Source organism: Pundamilia nyererei, unplaced genomic scaffold (genome assembly GCF_000239375.1).
Source record: "Pundamilia nyererei isolate P.nyererei 1_Seehausen unplaced genomic scaffold, PunNye1.0 scaffold00008, whole genome shotgun sequence".
Classification (NCBI taxonomy): domain Eukaryota; kingdom Metazoa; phylum Chordata; class Actinopteri; order Cichliformes; family Cichlidae; genus Pundamilia; species Pundamilia nyererei.
In genome coordinates, this window is record NW_005187409.1 from 3,732,231 (window position 1) to 3,759,849 (window position 27,619).

The window sequence follows — 27,619 nt, forward strand, 5'->3', positions numbered from 1 at the left end:
TGCACACATTAATATAAGGTCATTGTAAAGGAAATTTGGTTGTATATCTGATTTTACATATTCTATACTTGTAGTAGATGATTTTGACTGCAATAACCCCTGTGCACTTCAGTACTAGGCCATTAAGTAGGCTATATCAGACAGCATTCAAGTAAGATAATACACCATGATCTGTGCAATGGACGGCAATGGAAGCAACTGTCTGACGGCATGAAATGACATGCAGTTGCTTGGTGATAGTCAAGAGTTGCTTTATCCACTTTATAAAAACTGCATGAACCATGCACAGTGGGCAAATTACAGATTAAGTGGCAGGATAATAACAGTATAGGACAGTAAACAAAATGACATATGGCAGGCCTTTTTGTATCAGCTTTCCAGATGAACTTCCAGTAGATACAGATAGATTTTATGCTTCGTGGGTTTAATAGAGATGCTTTTAAAAGCTCAGGCCCAGGCTCATTAATAGCAGTGTAATGGAAACAGACAGCAGAAGGGATGGAAGTGGAAAATAAAACAATAACCTTTTATGAACACTGGCAATTGAAAGACTATAATATTATAGTCATTTAGAATTCACTGACAATAAAATCAATGAGACCTTAATACCACAAAGCAATATTTGTATACGCGTCAGTAATGAGAAATGCCTACCAAGGACTTCCATGGATAACATCACGCTCTGGCAACATGGATGGAAGAATCAAGCAGATTGTGCAACGCATGCTTCCTGTGTTCTCTTTGCTGTGTCGACACACACAATCTATTGTTACAGTACTGATGTGATAAATGAAAAGTTGACAGGGCTGTAGTAATGTCCAGCTGGCAGCCTGTCTTACTTTTACTTCTAACAGTTCTTCCAGTTGTAACTGAGTGAATTATGATATTTTGTACCATTAATGTTGCCCGTTTCTCTATTTCAGTTCCAGGTCCTGGGCAGATTCTCGAGAATCCTGCGTCGGTGTGAAGCGTTCATTACTCCTGCAGCGCACAGATCCTCCTCAGTGATGCCACTGTAGAGTTAAAGATACATTTAATATTCCAGCATCGGACACACATCGTCATACTTGCTCACAGTTTTTCCTTCTTTTTAACCAGTAATGAAAAGATCTGCTTCTAATGCGCATCCACTGTTAGTTTGCACTCTATCTGAAGTTACCGCAAAGCTGTTGAGTCATAGATAATATCAAAAAAGTCTCATACAAAAGTTTTATTTAGTTACAAAATCTCCTTCTGGGATAAGATTCCTACAGTGCAACTGAAAGAAGAAACAACTGTGACGCAAACAAGAAATCACATGTTCATAAAAATGAAGTAAGAATGTCATAATGTTTGTATTATGCATTTCGCATGTGCAGATTTCACAGAAACCAAGTTCCATTGTGAAGAAAAAAGACAAGCAAGATCGAAAGTAGTGGGGGGAAAACACGATTCAGTGGTACCAGTGTTGAGATATGACATATGAGTTTACATTAAAGTGGCCTATATGTTTCCAAGAAGCAACTACAATGTCTCAGAAAAGATCCCCTTAGTTCCTCTTCACTGCTCATTGTTGCCTCCCAGAAAAGTGTGTTGAAATGACCTTTCACTCACATGAGCTTTTTTCTACGTCTTCCTATGTTTATAATTGTTTATCAAAGCGTGTTTGGAAAAATTGAAAGTGTTTTGTTTTGAATTTACACATTTCCCCTAAATGCACCACAACCAGGCAATCAAGCATTTAAAGTACTGTTCTGGAAACTGGACAGCTATGAGGATAAACTAACAGTATGTTTGTGTGTTGTTGTCCTTTTTCAAACTGTGTCTGTGAAGAACGAGCAGATGGTGAATTTGTGTGTGGCATTCTCAAATGTTTAGGTCTGCGTGATTGTAGTCATTGGCCACAGGAATTAAGAGATTAAGAGACAAAAAATAAATAGAAAAAAGCAAAAACAGAGAATAAAGTTATCCATGGAGTCACTCCAGGACTGATACACTGGTGTTATACTCATAATGATCTTACATAAATATCTAAATTAATGTTACCTGAAATAATCCAGATCATCCCAACCATTGAGGCTAAGTCCCAGGGTGTATTTTTGAAGGCCCAGAGTACTAAGAAGTTCCTGCACAGTCTCTGGTGCGCCTTGCAGGGTCGACACCTGCAGTGAGATAAACTATATTGAATTATTTATTTGGTTAACAAAACTCAGAACTTATAGCTTTGTCTTTGAAAACAAGATTACGCCTACCTCTTTCTCCCAGCTGCATCCTCTATCTCCATGCATGGAAGGGCCATTTCTATAATTTGTCCTCTGGTAGGGTATAGATGGGCCTCTCTGCTCTATGGGGAAAAAGTCGACTTCGCTGAGGGACTTGGCAATTTGCAAAGCAGTGAGTGAGTTGTCTCCTGTAGGTCCAGGGGGCTGATGATCCACTATCCAGGAAGCAGTGGCCTGACAGTGTGTGCGAGTGTAGGGGAGAGCTGATGGTGCCTTAGCTGCTTTGATAGGGTTGGTCCTTTCTGGAAGAAGCTGATGTGGATCCCTTCTCACCTTTTCCCTCATGATTGCTGAGTGATTCATATACAAGTTCTTTACACTGACTTCAGGCTGTAGGGAGTCCTGAACAATATTTTTACTTTGATATTTGCCTGTGGGTGGTGAAGTCTGTTCTTGGCAATGTGAAATGGCTTTACGTGATGGTGGAGGAATGGGAGATGGGGTTTTGGCTGGAAAGAGTTGATAAGAAGAGTGGGATTGGGATGCATGAAGGTCACTGGTTGTCAAATACTGGGACAGCATGGCTGGAATTTCAATTTCTGTAAAGTCTGATCTGCGGCCAGGTCTGCTGTCAAAGCTATGCCTCCCTGAGACTTTTGGGAGCTGCAAAGCCTCATTACCAGACCAGATCACCTGAGGATCCCTTCGATGGGGAAGCGCATCTTCCACCCTATGTGGCACGGACACGCCTTCAAAGATGTAGTAAGCGGGATTGGTGTAGCTGCTTGGATTTAGTTTGGCGGGAGCAGCTGAGGACCTGCAATGAATTAAAAAAGCCCCGAATTAAGCAAACTCAACCACATACAAAAGTTACTGTCATCCTCAATTCTCACTCATTAGCCACACAACTTTCTAATATTTCTTAGAGTTTTGTTTCAGTTTCATTTCAATTAGTTCCCAGAATGAGTTAGCTCCTTTCAGTTAAAATAAGCTTTGTTTTTATTTTTATAACATCGATAAAAGGTTGGCTGGAGCAAGAGTCAAGAAGTTCAGATGAGGTATTACTGTATACTTTGTGAAAGCAACTGAATCATATAAGGATGCCATGCAAACATCAAAGAAGAGGTACTGGTTTAATAAACCAACGCGTCACTATCTTTTCATGCTTAATGTGTAAACAAATCTAACCAAACTGACAAAGAATAAAGCATTTTATATTTTTAATTCATATTAATTACAGTAATTACCCACAATTGTTTTTATAGTTTCCACATCTCCAACAATGTTGGCTCTGTGTTTAAGCCAGGATTGTGCTCACTTACAGGCATGTACGCAGACAGCTGCAGACACTACATTCACATAGTCATTAGTTTTATATTTTCCACCTGGAGTCTACATTAAGGACTAGTGCATTTTTCACAGAATGTAGCATAGGCACAAGATATCATCACTGAGTCATATTCCGGTGGATCACATGTAAAGGGCCGCAGTAACTAAAGCACCAGCATTTGTAGTTCCCGTAAAAGCTTACTTACACACACCTTACTCTACATACCACAAACTACACATAATTCATCCAAGCAGACTTCAAACATGGAAAAAGCACGAGATTAACAATTTGGTCGTGATGTTAGATGGCATCTATGTCTGAAAGCAAGTGTAATCCCAGCCAAAGCCCTGCACAGCAGTTTCTAATAGTTTCTGACAGAGGCAACTAAAGATATATGGCTTCCATATCACAATGCCTTCAACAAGAAAAGCCCATCTGCATGTATTTAACTAACCAGCAAAGTTTCTCAATGATGCTGCACTTTAAAATGCCAAAAATGTATTCTAGTCTTGGGAAATTTGTGCCATCAGATGCCAGAGATTGGGAAACGTAAGTTTTCAGACATTCAGATTAAAGTAATTAAAGTAGTACATTTCAACATCTATGCCAGTTAGATGGGAAACAAATTTCTCTCATACAATTCTCTAAAATACATGTATACAGTGGAATGTGAATCTAAATGTAAGCATGATAGTATGGAAAAATATAGACAAAATGTGCTCACATCCACTAATCATTTGTACAACGTCTGTCCCAGAAAATGTCACCGAGCCCCTTTTCTTGACAAATGACGCTGTCCTCACCTGGTTACAGGGATCCGTGTCACTGCAGGAGACATGTGTCCCCTACCAGAGCCTTTATGATCTTTCTCAATACTGAAGCACTCTGGAAAAGTCAAATCACAGGAAATGAAAATCTCATTTTCTAGTATACAAAATGGACTTACAAAACTAAGTCTGTTTGGGGTGATTAGGCCAAAGGCTGTTGTTGTTGTTGTGTGTGTTGTGCCTGACCTGATGGCATAATACCCATCTGTCCTGTCTCAGGATGCATCTGGTCAGTCAATCGGGAGCCAAAAGAGGAAGCAGCCGATAGATACCAGCAAGTGTAAAGCCAAGCCAGGGATCATTGAGGAACCAAATAGAGGAAGCAATGTGAAACTCACAGGAGTCAAAGAAAGTGACAGAGGATGGAGATGAAGGTTTAGTGGGAAGTGATAGTGCAAGCAAGGCAGAGGTTAAAAGAAGACCAGTTTCATGTGACCCACCATAGATCTTCTCCCGCGTTGCTTGCTTGTCCTTGGGCACATGAACTCTGACACGTCCGCGTATGGAGCCCATTTCCTCACCTCGGTGACTCAGAAAAGTCTCAAACTGGTCAGATGCACCGGTGACGGAGCGCAAAGCCACACAGCATTCACCTATGGCAAAGATATTTTTTATAAAAATGCTCGTTAGATCAAGTAAAACTTTGTTTATGTATGAGATTTGACACGAGATGTTTGCAAAGCCAAATAAAGGAAGTATTAGTATTGATAAGAATATAGTAAATTTAATTTAAAAAAAAACACTATTGCATTGTGTTTTAACATAGTTGGGTCTTTGAAGGCACTGTTTGGCAATGCTACAGTCATGAAGGGACAAACTTGCTCAGCGACCAACCGTATGATTCAAACCCATCACATGACTTCACAGACAGCAGCATGTGTTGATCTTGAAGATGATCCATCTCAGACATAATTGGAAGGAGCTATAATAGGACACACAGAGAAACACAAGTTAAAAAAATAATAAATAGATGAGTTATATTTTAGCCACTTCTCAATAGTCTGAATGCCTGACCTTTGGTAGTTGTTTGAAGGACCAGGCGAGTTTGAGAAACCCAGGAACGTCACAGCTCTGTGAGTCATTCTCACTTGAACGTCGCGTCTCTGCAAAGAGAAATACTAAAGATAAACGACTCTGGTGCATAATGCTTCACAAAAAAATTCACTTACTGATATGAAACCATACCTTCAAGGCACAAAGAATGAAATTCAATGAAGAACTTTGCCTTGCTCGCCGTCTTCACAATCGCCTCAATACCTTCGAGAATAATCCAGGCCCTCTCCGTGCTGGAATTTGAATCTGTTTGAATTGAAAATACTGTACTGTTAATTTCACGAAGACATTCTGTCAAAGTGCTTATGTCCAAAGGGCGGCAACAACCATGACAGCACCTGTTTTGGAGGTGGACTGTGATGTCACTCCCACTTGATATGTGGCAAAAACAGGTGAATGATCACTTGTGAAGATGTCATCTGTGCAACCTAGTAAGAGATAATATATTACACAATTTAAAAAGCCGCACTAAATATATCTGTGTGCTGTTGCTACAGCAACATGACTTTGCGGTAAAGCACATGAGCTGTTAATCATATTTGAAGGAGTGTGTCAAAATAATATCCAGTATCTGTTTTGTTTCAACAGTTTGCTTGAGTTTGTCAAAATAGAAGTGTGGCTTAAAGAGAGGAAATGACCGTTGCTTTCATAATGGCCCACAACCAAGTAAGTTCATTTTATTGGGCGATAGGTGACTGGTCATTACCGCAGCAGTCTGCACGGCTTACCGTATGCAGTGCAGGTGATGTGCGTCTCTGGGTAGGACTTCCACAGAATCCTGTCACACCATGATGGGACATTGACTCGCACCTACAGGAATGCATTTAGCCATAAAATAATCAACAGTGCATTGTATTGGTCTGCGTAAAAATGAAATTCAAATACGTATTCATAGCGTGCGCTCTGAAGGATTTGTGTTATGCCAAACATTCATGTTCTAGAAATGAGTTTAACGCTTAGCCTCCTATTTTTAGAGAGTGGGTCAGCTAGTGTCAATCACCAAAGCACTTCCGACCCTTTAAAGAGGATTAAGTTACAAAAAAGTAACAAATAACTCGTCTTAATGACTGTATATTTACTGTATATTTACTTGAATGATTTAAATTAGATTTTTGGGGTGATTTGGATCCAGCCCTGAAAAGGTTGGTGATTATTGTTTGCACACACTTTTACTACAACTTTTCATTGTCAAAAAAAAAATAAAAATACACAGTGAAACAAAAAGTCAGCTTCATGTGAGGCACATGTGCTAATCCAGTTCCAGAATGAAGTAACAACCACCGGCAACCACAGACAATGAGACTTCTTGCAACATGCCACTTTAAAAGTTACCCCAATTTTTGTGAACTATTCAGGTGTAAATATTGTTTTTATTTTCGGGATGTGTAATCTGTTGTGCGTTGTTTTTGTTTTTTATACATTTCCTTGTTTTTCAGAAAGAAAGAAAAAAGAAAGCAAGCTCACCCCTGAGGTCTTGTACTTTTGCCATAGGTAGCAATCTCTAGAGCCACGTTCATACCGATAGGTGGGTGGAAATGCTATCTTCTCTTCCTCTTAACCATGATAAATAAAGAAAGTGAGAAGAATAAGAAAAGTCAGTGTGGCACATAATGAGATCATACTGTTGCTATTTAGGAAATTGCATTTCAGCATTTTTCACAATGCGTGCAGATATAATACTGGACTTTCAATATAAAACAAGGCAAAACTGAAACTCACTGAAATAGAGAAAGGCTTTCCTTTTGTGTCTCTCTTGGGTCAGCTGGTCGGCACACATTAGCTCCTCAAATTCCCTTTTGGATACATGCTTCAGGATGTCCTGGAGTTAGTAAGCAGTGACATCAGTGTATAGGATGTCACAAATAATTGTTATTTCACATGTACTATTAGGAAAATCTTCAAGTGTGCTAAGTCACTCAGTATGTTAAGAAACAGGAGAACAAAGAAATAAGCAGTGTCAGTCTGACCTGTACGTCCAGGTCAAGCCTGTAGTTGAGGTCTCCACACCAGAAGAGATGGGTGAAGCGCAGGCTTATGTCAAAAGCAAAGAGCTGTTTGTCACCCAGAGACAGCAGCCTGAGGATGTCCACAAAGTTCTGGTTCCTCCTGGACATTAAACAAAAAGAGATACAACAAAATAAAAAGGTTTTTTTTTTTGAAGTGCAAGAAACGACCAGAGCACACAAAATTTCTAAACACATTTGGAGAATGCACCTCAGGACTTTGTCGCTTCCAGACGTCAGGTGGCAATTGACGAACCCAAAGGACGTTCCATTGAAGTGGAAGGAGACCCCAACAGCTCCCTTGTTACCTGAAACAATAGAAGCAGTCAACCTTAAATCTACAGGTTAATGAAACATCTTGTCCTATCAACAATCATGCACAGAGTTTGGGGGGTCTTGCTGTATATTTACTGAATTTGCTTTGTGTGCACTTGTGATGGTGAGATCATGCAGAGCAGCTTACCCAATGTGTTCCCCAAGCCAGTCTTCACGCTGGCTGTGTTCACATGGCTGATGCGACTCTCATGCTCAGGCTTTACAAACACGGCCAGCCTTATATTCCAGAGGGACTGCACTGCCACCTACAGGACAATACCCCACATTGTAATACTGCATTATTGTTTCCAACCAGTCAAAACAATTATTTAACGGTTTCCAAAAAGGCAAACGCTGGAATGAAATGCTTTATTTTTAGAGTGTGTTGTTGTTAAAAATTTTCCCATTTAAACATTTTTACTGCATGAGACAAAATGTGTGTTCCCATGCACTTCGTCATCTAAGGAGCTTAGAAAGAAAAGCTCTGGACTTCAGAACCGAAGAAGCAACTTAAAGAAGTCCAGACGCTTTTCTTTCTAAGCTCCTTAGACTACAATGACCTGGATGACTGAGAACCTTCACAGACATGCACTTAGTCATGCATATATATTAATATTTGGGCTTTCACATAAGTGTTATTGCCCTTTAAAATTCTAAAGTGTTATTGTTTTAATTGTATATGCTATAAGAAGAATAAAGCACTGATTTACATGAGCTTAAAATTAAACTTTAATAACAGAGGTGACCCAATTGTAGAACATGGCAAAAGATTAATATTGATATTCATTTAACCTGTAAAGTAAACTGTAGGACTAATGTTGATCATTTTTCTAATGTAAGCCTCATTTTTGAAATACTTCTGGTCAGATCAAAGGTATTACAGCGCATGAACTCAACGTTTGTAAAAAAATCAAACAGAATAATATAAAATTAAATATGTGGAGATTTTGGGCTATGTAAAGATAAATGTTTTAATAGCTGGATGATTCTTTTAGAGGTATGAACGTGGACTGAATGAATTCTGTAAGGAGCATTTGGAAAACTGAAATTCGGTATTAAAAACATTTTTTTAAATTTAGTTTTAATAATGTAATTATATAAATCCAAAGCTGCAGGACATGAACATAATGTGATGTTATGTATGTAAATAATAAATAAAAGACAATTAAAATGCTGTTGTGCAGAACAACTCATGAGCTGACTGTGAAATAAAGCTCCTCACTTTATCCTATTAGTGGACCTTGCCTCTGATTGTTGAAGTAATTATTACATTTCTATGACAATTAACAAACTTTGATGTATAAATTCAATCAACCTCTTATTTAATTCATCTGGATGTAGCGTTTTCAGTGGGTGAAACATTTCTTTGATCATCCAAGTGACTTCTCTTAGACTGAAGAAGTCACTGATAAACAGATGAACAAAATCAGCTTTTTGGGATTTGCTTATCTGGATGATTTAACATGCATTTAACAACCCATCTCTCTACATTTACATGTGATGGATTTAGATTAATTTACTCCATATTTAGCCATGGGAATCACAGAATTCAGCTGAGAAGAAAATTGAGAAAAGGACACCTACTTGTTTGAAATCAATGTGAGTATAGCTGCGAAGGGTTGCTTTGATGTGATCTGTCCACTCTCTTTCCCCCTGGGGGTTTTCCTGAGTCCCTAAGGCATAGATGTCATGAGGAAGCAAGGCGGTTGAGTCATCAGGGGTGTGTCCCAGACCGCAGCAGGTCACCCACGACTGTAGACTTCGAGGAGGAGGGGAGCCACCTGCACAATTAAAACAGAAGAAGTCAGAGTTAAAAAGATCACCTAACAATAACTCAGCACAATGTTGTCTGGCTGTGAAAAAAGACTCCCATTGTGTTTTAATGTTTACCCATATTCCAGGTGCCAACAAAAACGGAGATCACATCAGGTTCACTCCGCTGAGAGTGCCTGGTTTTCATCAGCTGGAGGAGCTGGCAGAACGCATCGCATTTCTAAAAGAAATGACAGTGAGTTATGATGAGAGAAACAGCAGATTCCAGTAAATGAAAAACTTCAGTATCGCGCCTTACCCGTGCACTCTCAAACGTCATCTCCCGCGGTGTGCTGTGGTGGCTGTCAACCATCATGCGTACCTTGGCTGGACTGCTCTGAAACTTGACAATCTGAAGGACTGATAAACAGGGAAAAAACGGAAAATACTAAAGTAATACATACATATAATAATTATTAAACAATATTTTTGCTTTGAAGAGATACGTTTTAGCCACTGTAAATAGCTAGGAAACAAAGCAAAGATTTCCTTACTTCTGTCATGTGAGACTCTTTCTATACCAAATGAGCCAGTCTTCTTGTCAAAAAGCAACACTCCTGCGTCCACATCCACAGAAACAGTTTGTCTGCCATACCTCAACATCTTCACCTGAAAAAAGACATCAGTACATTTAAGGTCAGAGATGAGTTCATTTGTCTTGCTTTCAGTCATCTCTTTAAAAGATGGCATGTAAGTGAAGAACAGACTGTAGATTTTTGATTGTAGTAAAACTTGAGGCTTTTTCTCACTCTAGTTTACCTGAAAGGAGTAGACTGGCAGCTGCCGGGCATTGCTCTTTGCGGGGGTTACACAGGTCGGTGATGGTTCAGGAGGGGGTGGGTTGGGCTGCACTGCCAGGTTGTGATTAGTCACAGCATCTTGTAAAGCTTTTAATACCTTTATGGGAAAATGATATCAAATGCATTGTTGCAATGTATAACTTGTGCTGTCTATCAGGAAAAAAAAGGGGGTTGTTTTCATTTATGTATAATTATTAACACTTTATCATCACTTAACCGAACGCTATGACTAAGGGTAAACTTTGGAAAGGATAAAGACTAACAAAAAGAGCTGCCTGGTAGTTTGTTAAAGACTTTTAATTCTAAGTTATGTAGCTTTATTGCCCATGTAAGAAGTATATGAATGAGTTTTCGAGTGTTAGACCTTTTTCAGCTCCACAGCAGAAGTTTTATTTTCATCGTAAACGTACCTTTTTCTCCAAAGAAGAAAGGAGACTGACCAAAGCTGAGATCTTACACAACAGGTTCTCTATATCCATCTCTGAACCCTTGTTAACAATAAAAAAAAAGCACTCAATTAGTTTGTCTATATGGATGTCTACTACATTTAGTGCATAATGTTAAGAAAAAAAAACATAATATATAGTTTGTATTGTACCTGTGCCTTGAGGGGTGTTAAGGAGCAGCTAGGATGGTCAAAGACTTTGGCCAGGGTCTCCAGACTTGAGAGAGTCAGATCAATTTCACTGTTGAATAAATAAATGCACAATTTTAATTTACCCATTATTCATCTGTTATTCCTAACTTCTTATCCAATTCAGGGTCATGAGGAAGCTGGAGCCTATCCCGAAAGGTGAGGTAAACCCTGGGAATGTCTATCACAGGGCTAACAGAGAGTAACATCGCTCAGTCTCAAAATCACACCTGTAGACAATTTAACATTAGAATAATAATAATATCTATGAACTGCAGGAGAAAGCTGGTTTACCACAAGAGCACCCACACAGGTACAAGAAGAAGATATGAACTCCACAGAAAGACCTCAGTGGACCTGCGATAGATTCAAACCCAGAACCTCCTTGTGAGGCAATAGTGCTAATGACTTTACCATCATGCTTTCCTAATCAGTCTCAAACATACGTAAATTTTAAAGAAGTGAATCAAAAATGAAAAGTCTATTGCAGGTGAACTAGTATATATCCTGCATATAGCAAACAATGACACCTTGTGTGTGGCAATAACAATCCGTACACTGCAGGCTGCTACAACTGGCCAAAAGCTCAGCATTGAAATCAAGTGTGAAAGGATGCTAACCTGTTGAGGCCTTGGCAGGCAGCACCCAGAGTGCGTTTGAGGTGGCATAGTGTTGTTGCCCCTTTATGCACATTCTCAATGTCAAGAGGAAGCTCACTGAAGAGGTAGTCATTCAACAGGCCAATCACATCACCTGCAGTACTATTAAATAAACAAGGAAAAAAATCAGATTATATTGTATAAAGCATGAAAGCCATCTTTTTTGTACTGAATATGAGAGAAACAGAGTAGGCTAAGAGCAGAGGTTTAACACAGAGCAGACAGTATATCAGCACAGTTTATTAATAGGGCAAAAAAGTCAAAAGAGGGAAGTGCTTCACAAATAGTTGCTATGCTTGATCGCCAACAGGTGCATGAGCTAATAAAAGAGCTGATTAGATGCAATCATATTAACGTGAAAATAGAAATTAATATGCAGCATAAGTTTGTAAGAAACCACATTCATGCATGTGACTTTATGTGATGCAGTAATATCAAATATGGACACTTCTTATTAAAAAAGGCTAATAATTTATAACATATACTGTGCAAGGAATATCTCTGAAATAGGTGTATTTTTGGCAATGGAATTAATTAATAAATATACCTGGATGTGTTTAGCTCTTGCAACTTATCGAGAAACAGGGCACGAGGGGCTGCTTTTGCTGGGGAGCCTATGAAAGGTACTGTGCCGACAGACGCTGGAGCAGAAGTTGGCTTCTCATCATCTGTGCATACGCGAAACACAACATTTGAACATTACAGCACAGAGTGAAGGATCTAGACATCGCTATTAAAGCCACATGTTTTATTATGTGTACAACATGCAGGTTAATAAAGGGTACAGAAAAAACGGATTTATCGGGACATCCAACCTGAGCTCTCGTCACCACTGTCCGTATCACGGGGTACAGGATACAGCAGAGGAGTGACCAGGCCTTTGTGGGGTTGCTGATACCCCAACACCAAGTCCTCCAGTGTCCGGAAACAATTCACCTGCACCCCTTGTGTTGTCTATAAAACACACAAATGCAACAGCAGATGATTCATTTTATGTCTGGTTTAAAATGTCTTGACCTAGCATAAATTCTCATTCTACACAGGAAGAAAACCAAAAAAAAGGAATGCAGAAGGTAAGGGATGCAATAATTCTGTTTAAATCTGTCGAGTAGTTTGAATTAAAAAGAGTATTTCACTTTTAAAAGGTTGTGCATAGAAGTACAGATATTACTGCATAGCTTCAACGTATATGTAAAAGAATGTGCTGCTATATGAAGGCCTTATTTGGATCCACAAACACTGAAACTTGTTAAGAATCAACGATGAGATTTCAAGATTGTTAAGAGAAAATCTTCCCCGACTGTGTTATAAAAGAATTAAATTACTAAGTAGATTTTAATTTGTACAACATATCTTTCAATGAATGTTTCACACCAGACCTCCACCCCCCTTTCCTCTTCCGAAATCTTGCTTGGTAGAGCAAAGCAGAAGTATTGATTTGCATGACAGAAAAAGGCACATGCAGATGATTTGCTGTGATAAAAGGTGTCCCTGAGAGATTTAGAAAGCTTTCCCTTGTGGCCCAACAGAGAGATGACATCACTTCCAGCTATTTCCTGACTATAGCAGCACTTAGCTCTCTGTTTCACTGTGGTCCTGCATAAAAAAAACAAAACCTCTAAAATCCCCTCACCACATAATAACAAATTTCTTTTCAAAATTATCTTTAATACATGACTAGATTCATACAACACACATTAAAACCACAAGCTCAAGTAAGCCTTCTCTAAAGGTTTTCACTAAAATCTGGAAAACTTAAAGTAACTGAAAGCAGCATGATTGGTATTTAAGATAAAGAAAAGATGCTGCCATAGGTACTCACACTATACAAAATGGCATGGTACATATTAGACCACAAAACCAAGTGTGCCCTTTTCCTGTGCCCTCCTTTAGAAGTTTTTGTTTTCGTTTTGTGGTGAGAAACCAGTTTTTGGCTTGAGCTAAATGTCTGTTTTGCCAGGAACTCTTCAAATAGTATTTTTATACCACAAGGGTCTCTTGAAAAGCAATTAAAAAGAAATGAAAAGGAATAGAAGACAGTGAAAGACAAAATTGGCCCCAAAATATCTCCATGGCCCTCTTGGAAAAACAAAAAGGCAAGCGCACGACTAGTGAGTTAGTGGAGCAAATCCAGTGAGGGAAAATACATACTGAAGGTTTATACACATGGCAGTGGAAAAACAACTGAAATAGCAACAGAGTTTTAGGTCTTTATTGGAAACTGGAGGATTTTTCCAAGTCAGCGGCCTTAAAAAAACAAACTGCCAGACAATCACTATTAAACTTGTTATTGAACTTTAATAAGCAGACACTGCTATAAAAAAAAGAAAGGTCAGAGATGATTTGTGGTTTATGCCCCAAAAATATTTATTCCTCTCACTCACCCACTGAGTGCGTGCTTTTGTTGGTGCAAACTTTGTGCTTGTGTGTGTTCTTTAATAGTCTAATAATCAGGTCATTTGCGAACTAAATACGCCTGCTCGAAGCATCAAAAACAGACACATACCATCTCTGGTTTAAACTCTCCCACATCCAACAGAATCATTACGCTTAACACAAACAGACCCATATATACACATGACAAATAAGCACACCCATTGGTCAATGACTTAGTGTGTGGGTTGAGTAGGAATCTTTGAGACATTAAAACAATTTCTCCTCTGTGCTGCTGAGCTCATGCTGCAAGCATGCAGCCACATGGCAGAGATGCCATTCAAACAACAAAGTTACTGCAGTTGTAACAGAGTCTTTACAGAGACGAAACACAAACATGTTCCTGTTCTCCTCACAACAGGCAAAAACAAACCAACGTTCGATCCTTCTAACTTGAGTCGTACTCCCCTCCGTGTGCACAGTTTGTGACAAGGTTTGAGACGCGTATGGTGTGGTGTTTTTACTTGGGTCCTTTTTTCCAGGAAGAGCATCCAGGGCCATGTGACAGTGAGCACTCACCTGAACTGCTAGAAGACCATCTGCGTCAGGAAGAATACGATAGGTGTGAACATGACGTTGGAACCTTTAGAAACCAAAAATTACAGTGGTTATTGGTACTGCAAAATACTACAAGGCAAATGCTCAAAGGCAAAGTGTGCATAAATGTAGGTTTTTTTAAGGATCCCATGTGGATCCCATGTGTGTATTAAAGACAATAATTTTCTCAGTAGTTTTACAGATCACTGACTACAGATCAACAATGTGTCAAAGAAGAACATCATCTCCATCCATCACTTCAAAAGACACATTCAGGCAGCATATAAAGATGAACAGGTTTAAAGTGTTTTGCTACAGTATATTACATGAAGAAAGTGATGGAAGAAAGGGTCAGTACAAAAAGGGGGGAGGGGGGCAATTTCAAAGAGTGAATGAGATACTGAGAAAAGAATGAAGGGAAAGTGGGAGCACTGTGACCAGCCAGGCTCAGCTTTCAGGAATGTATCTGGCTTTGGCTGATGAGCAGTCAGCGTAGTGCGGTCGCTGGAGCTCCTGCCCACTTTCAGGGGCCCCAGGGAAGAAAGAGGGGTAAGTGGGGAAACAGGGAGCAATGAGCTAGGGTTAGACAGCCTGTGATGGACTTTACTTGGACCATACCATCTGACTAGTCTGGAGAGTGTGTATTTGTGAAGTCTGCCCAGCGTGTAGGCACTTTTAGCCACAGATGTTCCTTCACTACCTTCTGCCAGATGATGGTGAAAGTGATGGATATGACAGGATGAGAAAAGCTGCTGAATCAATTTACAAATGACGACATTCTGTAGAGCTAAATGCTTAATATTTGCCAGGTCTATGTGCCAAAATCGAAATGTCTTACATGGGTAGGTGTACTTATTTCTGGTTTTGTGTAAAAACAGAACAATAAATAAGTAATTTGATATTTTCAGTGAGCTAAAACAAATAAAATGAGACTTTCTTCCAATACATTTCGCAATATTAATGCAGAGGGTCACTTATTATTGCATTATCCCTTCTAAGTTCTGAGGGATACAGCATTACTATCAATGGCTTCACATTTAAAATGTGCTTGTTATTAATATACCGCCTAAAGAGTATAGTCCATAAGATAATTGTGTTCGATTATGAGAGGCAAACAGCTCACTCTCTGAGTATGTGAAATTGTGTGTGTGTGTGTGTGTGTGTGTGTGTGTGTGTGTGTGTGTGTGTGTGTGTGTGTGTGTGTGTGTACTCACAGCAGGCATAATGCATAGGCTCCTGGCACAGACTCACTGTCTCTCACTAGGTAGCTGCCATCCCTCCCTGCCCGTGCCAACAAGTCCTCTGCATACACACGGCTGATGTCACGGTGATACCATGCTGCCGTAGCCATGGCAAACAATGTTGAGAGTTATGATCATAAAAATAATCCACATGAGGTGATGACATAGGTTTACTGTCACACTTGCTCTGATAGCACCGCACTGGAGCTCTGTCACCTATGTCATTAGCCACTGAGTGTGCTGAGTGGTCTACTTTAGTGTTTCAGCCTTTCCCATGATCCTCTTCTTCATGACCAAAGTGTCAGAAAGAAGAAAATTCTACCAGCTAGCACTTCCTGGGTTCCTGTTGTTTTCTTCTGGGTCACATATCCTGTTGAATTGAGGTCACAAAGAAGAAATATCCAGCTGAGCGCAAGGTTAGTCCACTCCAGCAACAGCCTTCAGTCCATTTATCTGGTAATATCCTTGTGTAGAGAAAGACCTAGTTACAGTTTTTGGTCGCAAGTTGCTGCACCTAGGTGGGTGTGTTGCTCCAACAAACACAGACCATCATAACAGAGTGAGGGAGGGAGAAAGAGAGAGAAGGAGGTAGAAGAAAAACAGCGAGAAGTGCAGAGTCTGAATGAAACAGCCACCCCTCAGGCAATGACGGAGCCTCTAGCTAAACCACAAACACAAGCCCTCCTCTTGTCCCAAAACAAAAGCCCCACATGCAAACAACAGGAAAAGAAGAACCAAGAATGGCAAAATAAACAAATCAAGCTGCACACACAGCACTTACACACTCCCAGGCAAACACGCAGGCAGCAAAGACAGAAACATACCAGATGGAACTCAGTCAGCACTAAAACCAGACAGGCATGCAACAGAAACCAGACTAATTCAAATGATTTCCCAGCTCTGTTGCCATATAAGGGAATAGGAACACCCTCCAAAAGTTCAGCTGATCACTGCAGTTGCCTTTCCTTCTTCCAAGCTCAGATTCCATTTGGAGTTTGTTTGGGTGGATGTAGGCTACTCTGGGAAATTTACTTTCATGCTGGAAGAGTGTGCTGCTGTGTGTGTCTCGTCAGAAAGGTTCCGTCTGCTCTGGCGTGGTCTCCAGCGGTTCTTCAGAGTGCTGTCAGAGCAGAGGGAGGGAGCACAGAGGCAGAGGACAACCCCATAAGAGCACAGGGCAGACAGAGGAAGTGACTCGACATTCCAGATGGCGGACATAGCCAGGAGAATTCTTGTGAGGCCCTCAGCTTCACCACCGGAGTGTGAAACAGAATGCTGCTTCCTTTTTGTTATTTCCTCCCCATTTATTTTCTTCTTCTTCTTTCCCCTGCCTTTTGTCTTCCCTCAAATTCTAAACAGAAAGCACAGCTCTCCCCTCATCGGTGAGCTCTTTGGCTTAACTTCAATTTCTTCCTCATTTGCCAGCATCCTTATCCTCAGACATTTCAGATTCTGGCCAGCATTTCACCCCTTCTTTCTGTCAGCCAACCCGCTTTCTTGTTCTAACCCTCCCTTCACTTCCCTTCCTCTATTGCTCACTCGTTCACTCCCAGCTAAACGCTGTGTCCATATGGTTATGATCATCCCTAACATTCTTATTTTTGCCCTTCTAAAGCATCACTCATTATTCAGCCCTCCTACGTTCCTCCCACTACATTAGCTGGAGCGAATAACTCTGTGGGAAGCTGTTACTGTTCTGCCTCTTGCTACTCAGCAGAAATGTGCTGACCACCAACCACAGAGCCCATAAAACAAATAGACACAAGTACATCCCAATCTGATGATGCATCTACCTAACTCTCAATCTGTGATCAGTTCTTTTTAGAATAACCATGTGCTTTACACAGCATATTACTGAACCATAAAAGCCAAGCTGAAGCACTATATGCTAACTAGCACACCCAAGGTGACAAGGAAACAATTAATTCACCCGTTAATGTTTACCAGGGATTCATTTGTGATTATCTTAGTTTTGGTAATTATGATTGACAATTACATAACTGTGCCTGAAATGTCATTGCTGGTTTGGCTGGTATTTTAAAAATATGATCTGATGGTTCATCTGATGATGAAAATCCAAAGTGATTACAAATCATACCCATGGTAAAAAAAACAAAAACAAATAAAAATAAGGGTAATTTATCAAATAACTGTTAAAACACTTTACTCAGAGCCATACGTTCGAACCTTAATAATAATAATAATATCCATCCATCCATTCGCTTCCGCTTATCCTTTTCAGGGTCGCGGGGGGCGCTGGAGCCTATCCCAGCTGTCATAGGGCAAGAGCAGCAGCAGAGCAGCTAAAAGCTCTGCTTCCCATGGTGGGTTGTGCTACGAGAAAAGCCAGACTGGGTGAGTAGGAATCATTCACCCTGATGCAATCTGTTCATTATTTTATGCCAGGCCAACAGATATTAAGATAAACTGACTGGTACTTACATAGCACTTTTCTAATAACAATATAAGATGACAATAAGATGAAATAAGATGAAATGTTTAATTCTTGAAACATAATGACTATATATTATATTTCAACAACATTTCAGTTGTTGTTCAGATGTTGTCAATCAAAAACCACTCAAGAGACAGTATCCACCCCAGAGTCAGATCACTAGGTAGGAATCACTACAGGATTCTTGGATGTCAGTCAGGATAGCAGATTGTTATTCTTATATTCATGAATTTAAGGAGGTCACACCTTGTGGCCTTTTCATATGGCTAGAAGAAAGAGAGAAGTGAGAGGACAACAGTACATAACAGAAAAAAATATTGATCACATCAGACACAGAATGAAAGAAGAAACAGGGTGGAGGCTGATTGCAAAGTCAACTGTAAGCAGGCAAAAGCAACTTAAAAAGTGTGTCATATATGCGGTTTTCCAGTTGAAGGTTAGAGCGGTGTATCGGCTAAGCCATCAGCTGGTGTGGGCTAGCAGTGAGCTGCCAGACTGAGCGCAGCAACTTAAACAAATGCCATGCTCAATTTCTCAAGTTTTAGTTTAGGTTTTTCAAAGAGAGAGAGAGTAGGTGGATTCACTGGAAGTTAGTGACCAGAAGAGCTCTTCACCAGAATCAAAGTTATGATAAACACTGACAAGTTCAATATTATTCCTGCTAAAATCTCTTTGTTTAGTCATAGATTTTTGTATATAACATTCTAACAAACCACAATTGTTGTGCAATGGTAATTGGTTTCTGTCACATCTGTTACTCTATCCAGTTCTTTCAAATGTTGTGCTTATGTAAGGCAAGGACTGGGCAGGATACTGAAACAGACACAGAGACGGGCAAATGTACTCCAAGAGTCATCTGCTCGCTCTCACTTGCCAATGCTGGCAGTCAAATCAGCTTTTGAAACTGACTTTTATCCTTCTCTTTACCTTGAATCAGAAACCCTGTCTGTCTGTATGGTAAAGATGCTTGATGAGCTTTAGAGTTGCATGGATCAATAATATAACAGTCAAAATACTAAATATTTTGTAAAATAATACGACAAGTAATGGCAAGGGTTGAGCTTGATAAAAAGCATACTCAGTATTCCTAAATCAGTGTAAAGTTTAGCTGTTAGACTGATTGACTTTAAGAATAAACATAATCCCCAATAAGGCACATTATAAATCACAAATCGTTGACAAATAATTGCTCTCCTTTTGGATGATTAGGCATCTTAGCAGCGATCTTTCTAACTGATGCCACAACCACTCCAAGTTACAGCATCTTTTCAGTTAAGTTAATGAGCAGCAGCTGCTAAAAATACCGTGGTTAAAGGTCACACGGGAGGCACGGAGTACAAGTGGCATAAGGCCAACAGGTCAGCCTACCTGACATGACGAGTTCACAGTATGTGTAAATAATTAAAATCGGTGATGTTAATTGTAATGATGTGCACCAATAAATTTTTGCTCAAGGTTACACCGACAGCATCTCACACTGTTGGAAATTGATGTAATTGGCTCAGCATCTGAACTAATGGAGTTACTGTTAGCAACAAACACTGCAAGTCTGTCTAAATTTAGCACCATGATGAAGACTGTGTTGCTAAGAGGTAGTTAATACCATGGTGCTGTAATACAATGGGACAAGTCAGCAATCCCTTTGAGAGACAATACTGACTGTCTATATAAAGTGCTTGCCTAAATTGTCACCAGATTAGCTATAAGGGGCTTATGTGGACGTATGTGACATCACACAACCAAAGGTTAAAAAAATAAAATAAAATAAACAAACCGAGAGAGACTTAAAATGGTGTATGAACATAAACTATTATAAAGCTAGTCACTGTGGTGCCTTTAGAAACACAAGCCCTAAAGAAAAAAATTCTTCCCTCGCAATAAACATGAAGCAGTAATTTTGAGTGAAATGTAATTGAAATATATTATATCAAAGTTGTTGTTTTTTTAAAATATTAATCATTAAGGAAATGTACTTGCTATAAACTGAAAGTATAGCAATCAAGTAAAGTTCAAATCAACAGATTTCATTACATTTAACACTTAAAATTAGACTTATAATTTAGATGTAGTTAAATTTGTTAAAGTTAGCATTTTGGAGAGTGTGTTTGTACCACTTTTGCGTCCATGTTTTCCATCTTTTTTAAACAAAAAATTTTTTGTCTCATGTTTTAAGTTTTAACTTTCTATTCCACTTTTAATTTTGTCATGAAGGCTCTCAATGATATCAAGGGTCACAATCTAGATTTCTGCTGGACCCCAGAGTATGTTAGGCCCAAGCCAATAGCTACCCAGACTAGAGGCCAGCCAGTCGACTTTTAGCTTGCTTGCTCAGCCTAGACTGCTGTTTGCTAGCCAGTAAAAATGTCAACTTTCACACAGTTAGCTAATTGCCTAACTGATTTCACCTTTTTTGGGAAGGGGACATGCTGGTGTTCTTCACGTATGCCCAGCAGCCTTGGTGATATCTCTTAGCCTCCTGGGTCACTTAAAACCAATTTAGCTCTTGAGTCATCTGGCACCCTTCTTTTTTTCTGAGTGTGCAAGACCTGTCAACACCTCTCCTGCTCTTCTTCTGCTCTTGGGTCGACATTTGATCTATTCATGCCTCAGCTGAAACATCACCTGTTCCTTGGCCGACTACTGTTATTTTTCTGGGTCGACTAACACCTCATCTGTTTCGAAAAGATGGATGATGCCCAAACCTAGGTCCCATCCTCAGACAGCTACATCCCTACATCTCTTTGCCTCATTTTCAATCGACACAAGAACAGTTTCTGAACCCAAGTCCACTCACAATTTACCGATTTCTGAGACAGTTCGTAGTTAGCATAGTATTCCCTTCTTCCTGAGTCAAAGTTTACTGACATCCCCGTATTACTAAGAGTCCTGAGACTTTGAGTCTGTTGATATTTCTTCTATTTCTAAATTGTTACTGAGTTGACAGCTTCAAGCATTTTGGATCCCATCAAAGGAAACACCTGAGCACTGTCAATTCTAGGGTGTTAAAATCACCAGGTTCCACATAAAGATGCTCCTGTATATCCCCTACCTTCCAAAAGTAATTGTTTACTTTCTCACGATAACTTTTTGTGTATTAGAGCAATTGGAAGCTTGCTTTTCAATCCCTTAAGCTGTGCAAGATCTTACTGCTTTATTAGAATCACAGAAAACATTGAAGTGAAGCTGATTGTTTTCTATACTGCACTATAGTGGAATGATCAGGACAGCTTTAACCTATTAAAGAGATTTAACACCTACCTGGTGATCCGGTGCTGTTTTTCACACCAGTGCTGTCTTGCCAGGACAGCTTTAAAGAGATCTCAAACCTTGTACCCGTATAACAGTTGCAGAGAGGCCAACACACTGAGGCCAACGCACACATACACCAATCTCATTCATTATTCTTGACTGCCAAGGTGTGACAATCCATCCAGCTCGCTTATTTATCAATTAACTACTTCAGGCTAAAGAAAAGATGTTTGATCTGCTAAAGGTCACTGCTAATAAATGCTGGTGCTTTGGCAGACATTAAAGGCAGGTCAAACAAATGCCTACAGTTCAAGTAGACCAGTTTCATAGAGCCCAAACTAACAGATCCTCATTAACTTAAAGCCAAATATTCCAAACCATGGAATCATGGCATAGCCACAAATTCTGCTTCAGTTTTCATACTTCAAATAGGATCCCAAATTGGCATGACATCACAATATACTCATGGTTATCATTAAGTTGCTCAATCAACCATGCTCATAGCTAAACAGTAGAACTGCCAGGATGATTTTGTAATCAGACTGATGCTAGCTGTAAGGCCGTGTTCCTTGTGCAACATTAAGTCACTTGGATTTATGTAAACCTCCTATGTGCACAGATTGGGCAAGGCTTGGTGGAGGAGCCATCTGTCGACCTGCTACCATAACAACTAAAATCCAACTAATACCACTCTACTCTAGTTTAAGCTATAAGAAAGGGAGTCCTTGAACATTTATTCCATTCAAAAGGCATTCTTTACAGCTTAGCAAGTCTTAATTAGTATTTTAAGACCATCTGAAGCTTGAGAGCAAAGAATTCATGAAAATTTTGTTACTAAACTATATTATTGCACCATACCTGCAAAGTATCAAATTCCCAGTTTTATTCATGCATACATTTACTTCTTAAAAAAGCTCAAATCAATACATAAAATGAAAAGTTTTTCTGCATTACATGCTGTACTAATGCCAAGGCTCCTATCGTTATCTTTTATGTTGAAACTACATGCACAGTATTATTTTTAAACATGCTGTAGGTTAAAACAGTAGTGGTATAATGAAATAATCAGATTTTCTCCAAAACTGCCTTCTTCAGGACAGTAAGCTTAAGAGGAGAGTTTCAAGGTTGGGAGGTCATAGTATAAAAGCAATAGGGAGTCCGTGATTGGCAGGCACTTACACTATCAACAGTGAAGGATTAGAGAGCACAGCAGAGACGACTCACTGTCAGAACCGAGGGCACGGTAAGTTAGCGTTTTTCTTGCTGACCTGCAGCATAATAGAATCAGATGAAGAAGGTATATGAAGAAGGTATCGGATCACAGTAACTGCACAGAACAGAGTCAGCATTTGTTGGAAATTTATCACGGTATTATTACATGGGAATATGTAGTTTTTATCAATATTTATATATCCGTTAACAAGGAGCGCATGGTCTGTGTCACGCTAGGTATTAGGAATGTTGTTTATTATGATTATGATCTTAAACTAACCATAAAATCAGAAAGATCCTTTCCTATTAGAAGTTATAGGGAACAACATGACTGTCGTTTGCCATAGTGTCATCAATGAGGAGCTTTCTAGCGTGTACTGTACCGGCATAATAAACTAAAATTGACACAGATAACCAAAGCACCTAATAGTTATAGCTTTTGTTACTATCTCGTGTTTTGAGCTATTTATGACTTTATTGTGTTTTGGGTTTTTTTGCAGAGTGGACCTAAAATTTTGCCATCGACATGTCCAAGTGAGTGTGAGAGGTTTAAGGCTTATTCATCAACAATGTTAATATTGTGACAGTTTTAGAGAGGTTAAAAATCAACCATCAAACTTTCAATATAAAATCCAAAAAGAACTTTAGGCAACCTGTTTAATGCAGTTAAATATGAATGATTTCTAAATAATTAATTAATTTTGATTATTTATTTTATAATCACGAAAAGTTGTTCATGAGGGATGAAAGCGATAATTAATTTAGAAGAAACAAGGATAGTAGATTGGATGTAACATCGTGACAGAAGTAGCTTCTACAACAACCTTAAAACTTCTTAATTGCCCCTTGGGGATAAATTAAGTCTTTCTGATTCTGATTCTGATTTATTTTATACTTTTTAGACACTTAAGAAAAAATCCTTATTAAGATGGATTTTGTGGATTGGAAAAGCATTAAAAGGATTATGTGGCATTTGAAAGCGACAAACACCACCAAGGATTACCTGTTTGTTTACTACATCCGCCCAGAACAAAAGGATTGCACTCTTGCACTCTACATATCTTGGGATAAATCTGGGTGTTAAATTTGCCAATTCTGCCACTACTTTTTGTTTTGTAGCATAAACAGCTATTTCATAAAATAGCCTGCCTAACCCAGTATTGATCCAAATATGTCATTTTCATATTTTATATGATGTTTAACTTTGTTTACTCAGCTTACCCAATCACACATCTTATGTTCAGATTAGACATTTGTAGCAGCAGGTTCAATTCGACTTTAAGCACTAATCCATCCTCACAGGAGAGGAGCAAGGGAGTTGATGGCAAGCGGGAGGTTATCCAGGACAAAAACTAGAAAAGTTGTAAGCGCACAAATATGTTATAGAAGACAACTTAGAAAATAGGGGGGAAAGAGCTCATTATTTATAATCAAGCAAAAAATAATGAAATTATGGGTCACTGCTCATTTAGACTTAACATCTTGTGTTTTTGTCTGCATGTGTTTTAGGGCCTTTTTTTTAGGACTTTCAGGTTCAAATACTCTTCAGATTCAGATTCTTTTCTTTTTTTTTTTCATTTCCAGAGTATTTAAGAAGACCAGTGGGAATGGAACTGTAAGTGGCTTCTACAATATAATCATTACAGGGCACCCCTTGAGCACAGGGAGGAGTGCAATTTGTATGTTGCTATTCCAACTTCCCGAAATAGCGTCCACATTTTTTTTAATCTTGTGGAGGAGTAACCGTTTTCCTTTTTCTTCATTTCATATAGATTGCCTTGTACTTGGGGAAAAGGGACTTTGTGGACAATGTGGATTCAGTAGAACTAGTTGGTGCGTGGCAAAACTGCATCCTGATATATGTGAATATATGAACTTATAAGAATCTCTGTGAAAGATCTAAGGCTGTGGATTGACTCTTCTCATATTTGCAGAAGGGGTAGTTAAAGTGGATCCTTCTGGTCTTAACAACAGAAAAGGTATTTTACTTTATAGTCTGCAAATCATAAAAGTTATAAGCGATGATTTACTGACACAGACTGAAACAACACATTTTTCCACTGTAGTGTATGTCTATCTTGCTTGTGCCTTCCGCTATGGAAGTGATGACTTGGATGTCATCGGACTGACCTTCAGAAGGGACATCTGGCTACATTGCGTTCAGGTGTATCCACCTACGGGTGGCAGCGAAGCTAAATCCCCAATGATGGAATCCCTCTTGAAAAAAGTTGGAGAGCAGGGGCACGCCTTTTCCTTCCAGGTCCAAACCCTTAATCTTTCTCTTTGCGTAACAACAAATAAATTATTTTCAATGCAAGGTATTTTGATTAACCTTAGATCATATCCCCGCTTTTATTTTAAAATCATTTTAAAGTGTAACGTTCATGTATGTGACTCATTTCTTCTTTTTCCAGATGCCACCAAATCTTCCATGCTCAGTTTCCTTACAGCCTGGGCTAAATGATTCCGGCAAGGTACAGTTACCATCCAGTGTTATTGTTTGCTTTCTTTAAGTCTTACACATTGTGTTAAATGTTTGGAAAAATTTATTTATCTGGATTTCGCCTTGTTGTAGGCTTGCGGTGTGGACTTTGAGATTAAAGCATACATTGCCAACGCACCTGACAATCCAGATGAAGTCATTCAAAAAAAGTATGTTTGTGCAGCGTCATTTTAAACCTTTCAGTCTTTGAGCTGTGTATGAAGGCCATGCATGGGTTATTCTCTTCCCTTTTATTTCCTTCTAGGGATACTTGTCGTCTGATGATTCGTAAAATACAGTTCGCCCCAGCTGACAACAAGGCCGGAGCCAAGGCTGATCTATCCAAGCAGTTTATGATGAGTGACAAACCAGTGCACTTGGAGGCTTCCCTTGAAAAAGAGGTACTTGAAAATATACCAAATGCATTTTTACCATTATAAATATTACATAATAATTGCTAAACTGTGTTTTAAAATCACTCTTTTCCAGGTTTATTACCATGGAGATCCAATAACCGTTAAAGTGCAAATCAACAATGAAACCAACAAGACTGTGAAGAAAATCAAAATCTCAGGTAAGGACCCAAATATGTCTGATCAGAATCATTTTTGTTTGTATAGTTTGAAGAGATGGGGGAAATATTTTCAAGGCATATAGTTTAATTCATACTTCTAACATGAACTATTTTTGTGTTAAGTTAACCAGCTCACAAGTGTGGTCCTCTACTCATCTGACACTTACGTCAAGGAAGTCTGTGCTCAAGAGTTTGGGTAAGGCGAATAATAACAGGACTCGAGTCATTTCTGGTTCAAATTAATGTGTCTAAAAAGTACATTATGTGCTGTAACTATCAGTGAATCTGAGGCTATAAACGACCCCCCCCCCCCACACACACACACACACACACACACCAATATTCCAATATGTCTGTATTTTATTGCTACTTAAAATGAAAAAGGCCCTAAGTAGATTAACTGAAAAAAATGAATACTAACCTAGTGTGAGTTCTTTTTCCCTCTATTTCACCTCTAAACACAGAGAGACCGTAAATGCCATCTCTACATTTGAGAAGTCCTTCCAAGTAACCCCCCTGCTTGCCAACAACAAAGAAAAGCGAGGTCTTGCAGTCGATGGACGTCTAAAAGATCAGGACACCAACTTAGCATCCACAACGCTGTAAGACTTTTAGGTCTCTTTTAGGTGAAGCTAGGATGGGCCTTCATCCTCTTTTTGAGCAGCAATGTTGTCACTATATATTCTGCCGTCCACTTATAGCACCTTAAACCAAATCCCCAAGGTTTAAATCGTAAACTATTCCCATCTCCTTGCAGGAGTCAAGGAGAGAAGGAGATGCAGGGAATTATTATCTCCTACAAAGTCAAGGTCACTCTTACAGTTTCGAGTGGAGGGTAAGGCTTAATAGAAAACACTAACCCATAACGCTTTCCTTTTTTTGTGCCAAACTGTGCAGACTAAGGGATTCTTTTATCATTTCTCTCTGACCATAGCTTGCTGGGTGGTTTGACAGGACGGTAAATATCAGTTCTCCTTCATTTATTGCCAGTTGTGTAAATGAATGCAAATTATTCACGAGTATATGTTAATCTGTAAAATGTTTAGTGATGTTGTCGTGGAACTTCCTGTGACACTGATGTCCCCAAAGCCTGCAGGTGAGTTCTGTATTTTGTAAACTGCTAGTGCCAGCTAAATTACCATTAAAATACTTCCTGAAATATCACTAAAAGTAGACAGTGGCTTTCTGTAACTGATCTTACTGTCATCTATATGCCATGCTCTCCCCTTTACTGCGTGCCATTACTGTGTACTGAGCAGAAGTGTAAGTATAAAGTATAAAATAGTCTCTATAAAAAGACGTGTATTCGCCTGTGGCAGTGATAATTGTATATGATGTTCATGTTTGTTTCTCATGAACAATTATGTGTTTTATGAACCACAGCAAATTGGATTAAATGCCTCTTTAGTTCAGGTTAGGTCAACTCAGATACAGTGAGTTGTGCAGTGTTCACTTCTTCAAGGGTTACTGCCACTCCTATAACATCCCTACACACTAATATATTAGATGATGACATAAAACACATGTTAAAGAACTATTTGGATAGAAAATTGCATGAATTGCAAAAGCGCAGAAGTGATGGCCTTTGAACAAGTGTCCTGTTTTACCCTTCAATCCTGTGTGAAAAATGAAATTTGAATCCTCTTGCTCCACCCCCAAGATCAATAATTAAAAGATCTCCAGTAGACATTAATAGCAGCATGTATGAAGATTTTTGAAAGTTGGGCAATATCTGAAAGTGTATGAGTCTGAAAAATTGCAGATGTTATAAATACAAAAGAAGGGGTGGCCTGCAATACTGT

At 39.2% G+C, this 27,619-nt stretch overlaps 2 protein-coding genes across 5 annotated transcripts in view; one reads left to right on the forward strand and one right to left on the reverse strand.

The window, feature by feature from the left end:
* Nucleotides 1-234: 234 nt before the first annotated feature.
* The window catches only part of inppl1b (inositol polyphosphate phosphatase-like 1b), a 28,462-nt gene continuing 1,077 nt past the window's right edge, over nt 235-27,619 (reverse strand). The window contains exons 2-28 of one of the 3 annotated variants that reach the window (XM_013908269.1): nt 15,819-16,215; nt 14,587-14,650; nt 12,450-12,588; nt 12,182-12,302; nt 11,596-11,736; nt 10,940-11,027; nt 10,752-10,829; nt 10,301-10,438; nt 10,036-10,150; nt 9,801-9,901; nt 9,620-9,722; nt 9,314-9,510; nt 7,878-7,995; nt 7,626-7,722; nt 7,379-7,517; nt 7,131-7,230; nt 6,876-6,964; nt 6,140-6,221; nt 5,750-5,839; nt 5,544-5,657; nt 5,373-5,461; nt 5,193-5,280; nt 4,799-4,951; nt 4,335-4,416; nt 2,232-3,018; nt 2,026-2,156; nt 235-1,013 (exon numbers count right to left, since the gene is read on the reverse strand). In XM_013908269.1, the coding sequence (XP_013763723.1) occupies nt 920-1,013; nt 2,026-2,156; nt 2,232-3,018; nt 4,335-4,416; nt 4,799-4,951; nt 5,193-5,280; nt 5,373-5,461; nt 5,544-5,657; nt 5,750-5,839; nt 6,140-6,221; nt 6,876-6,964; nt 7,131-7,230; nt 7,379-7,517; nt 7,626-7,722; nt 7,878-7,995; nt 9,314-9,510; nt 9,620-9,722; nt 9,801-9,901; nt 10,036-10,150; nt 10,301-10,438; nt 10,752-10,829; nt 10,940-11,027; nt 11,596-11,736; nt 12,182-12,302; nt 12,450-12,588; nt 14,587-14,650; nt 15,819-15,955 (3,675 nt within the window). In that variant the 5' untranslated portion in view covers nt 15,956-16,215 and the 3' untranslated portion in view covers nt 235-919. Of the gene's footprint in view, nt 1,014-2,025; nt 2,157-2,231; nt 3,019-4,334; nt 4,417-4,798; nt 4,952-5,192; nt 5,281-5,372; nt 5,462-5,543; nt 5,658-5,749; nt 5,840-6,139; nt 6,222-6,875; nt 6,965-7,130; nt 7,231-7,378; nt 7,518-7,625; nt 7,723-7,877; nt 7,996-9,313; nt 9,511-9,619; nt 9,723-9,800; nt 9,902-10,035; nt 10,151-10,300; nt 10,439-10,751; nt 10,830-10,939; nt 11,028-11,595; nt 11,737-12,181; nt 12,303-12,449; nt 12,589-14,586; nt 14,651-15,818; nt 17,403-27,619 lie in introns of those variants that run through there. The other 2 variants (XM_005722991.1, XM_013908268.1) reach the window with 2 other exon arrangements.
* arr3b (arrestin 3b, retinal (X-arrestin)) overlaps nt 22,733-27,619 on the forward strand; it is a 6,325-nt gene continuing 1,438 nt past the window's right edge. Inside the window, exons 1-16 of one of the 2 annotated variants that reach the window (XM_013908270.1) lie at nt 22,733-22,792; nt 23,262-23,295; nt 24,346-24,376; nt 24,534-24,594; nt 24,696-24,740; nt 24,828-25,021; nt 25,176-25,235; nt 25,337-25,413; nt 25,509-25,644; nt 25,733-25,817; nt 25,941-26,013; nt 26,282-26,419; nt 26,575-26,652; nt 26,752-26,775; nt 26,864-26,913; nt 27,077-27,080. In XM_013908270.1, the coding sequence (XP_013763724.1) occupies nt 23,288-23,295; nt 24,346-24,376; nt 24,534-24,594; nt 24,696-24,740; nt 24,828-25,021; nt 25,176-25,235; nt 25,337-25,413; nt 25,509-25,644; nt 25,733-25,817; nt 25,941-26,013; nt 26,282-26,419; nt 26,575-26,652; nt 26,752-26,775; nt 26,864-26,913; nt 27,077-27,080 (1,064 nt within the window). In that variant the 5' untranslated portion in view covers nt 22,733-22,792; nt 23,262-23,287. The remainder of the gene's footprint in view (nt 22,793-23,261; nt 23,296-24,345; nt 24,377-24,533; nt 24,595-24,695; nt 24,741-24,827; nt 25,022-25,175; nt 25,236-25,336; nt 25,414-25,508; nt 25,645-25,732; nt 25,818-25,940; nt 26,014-26,281; nt 26,420-26,574; nt 26,653-26,751; nt 26,776-26,863; nt 26,914-27,076; nt 27,081-27,619) is intronic. The other variant, XM_005722990.1, reaches the window with a different exon arrangement.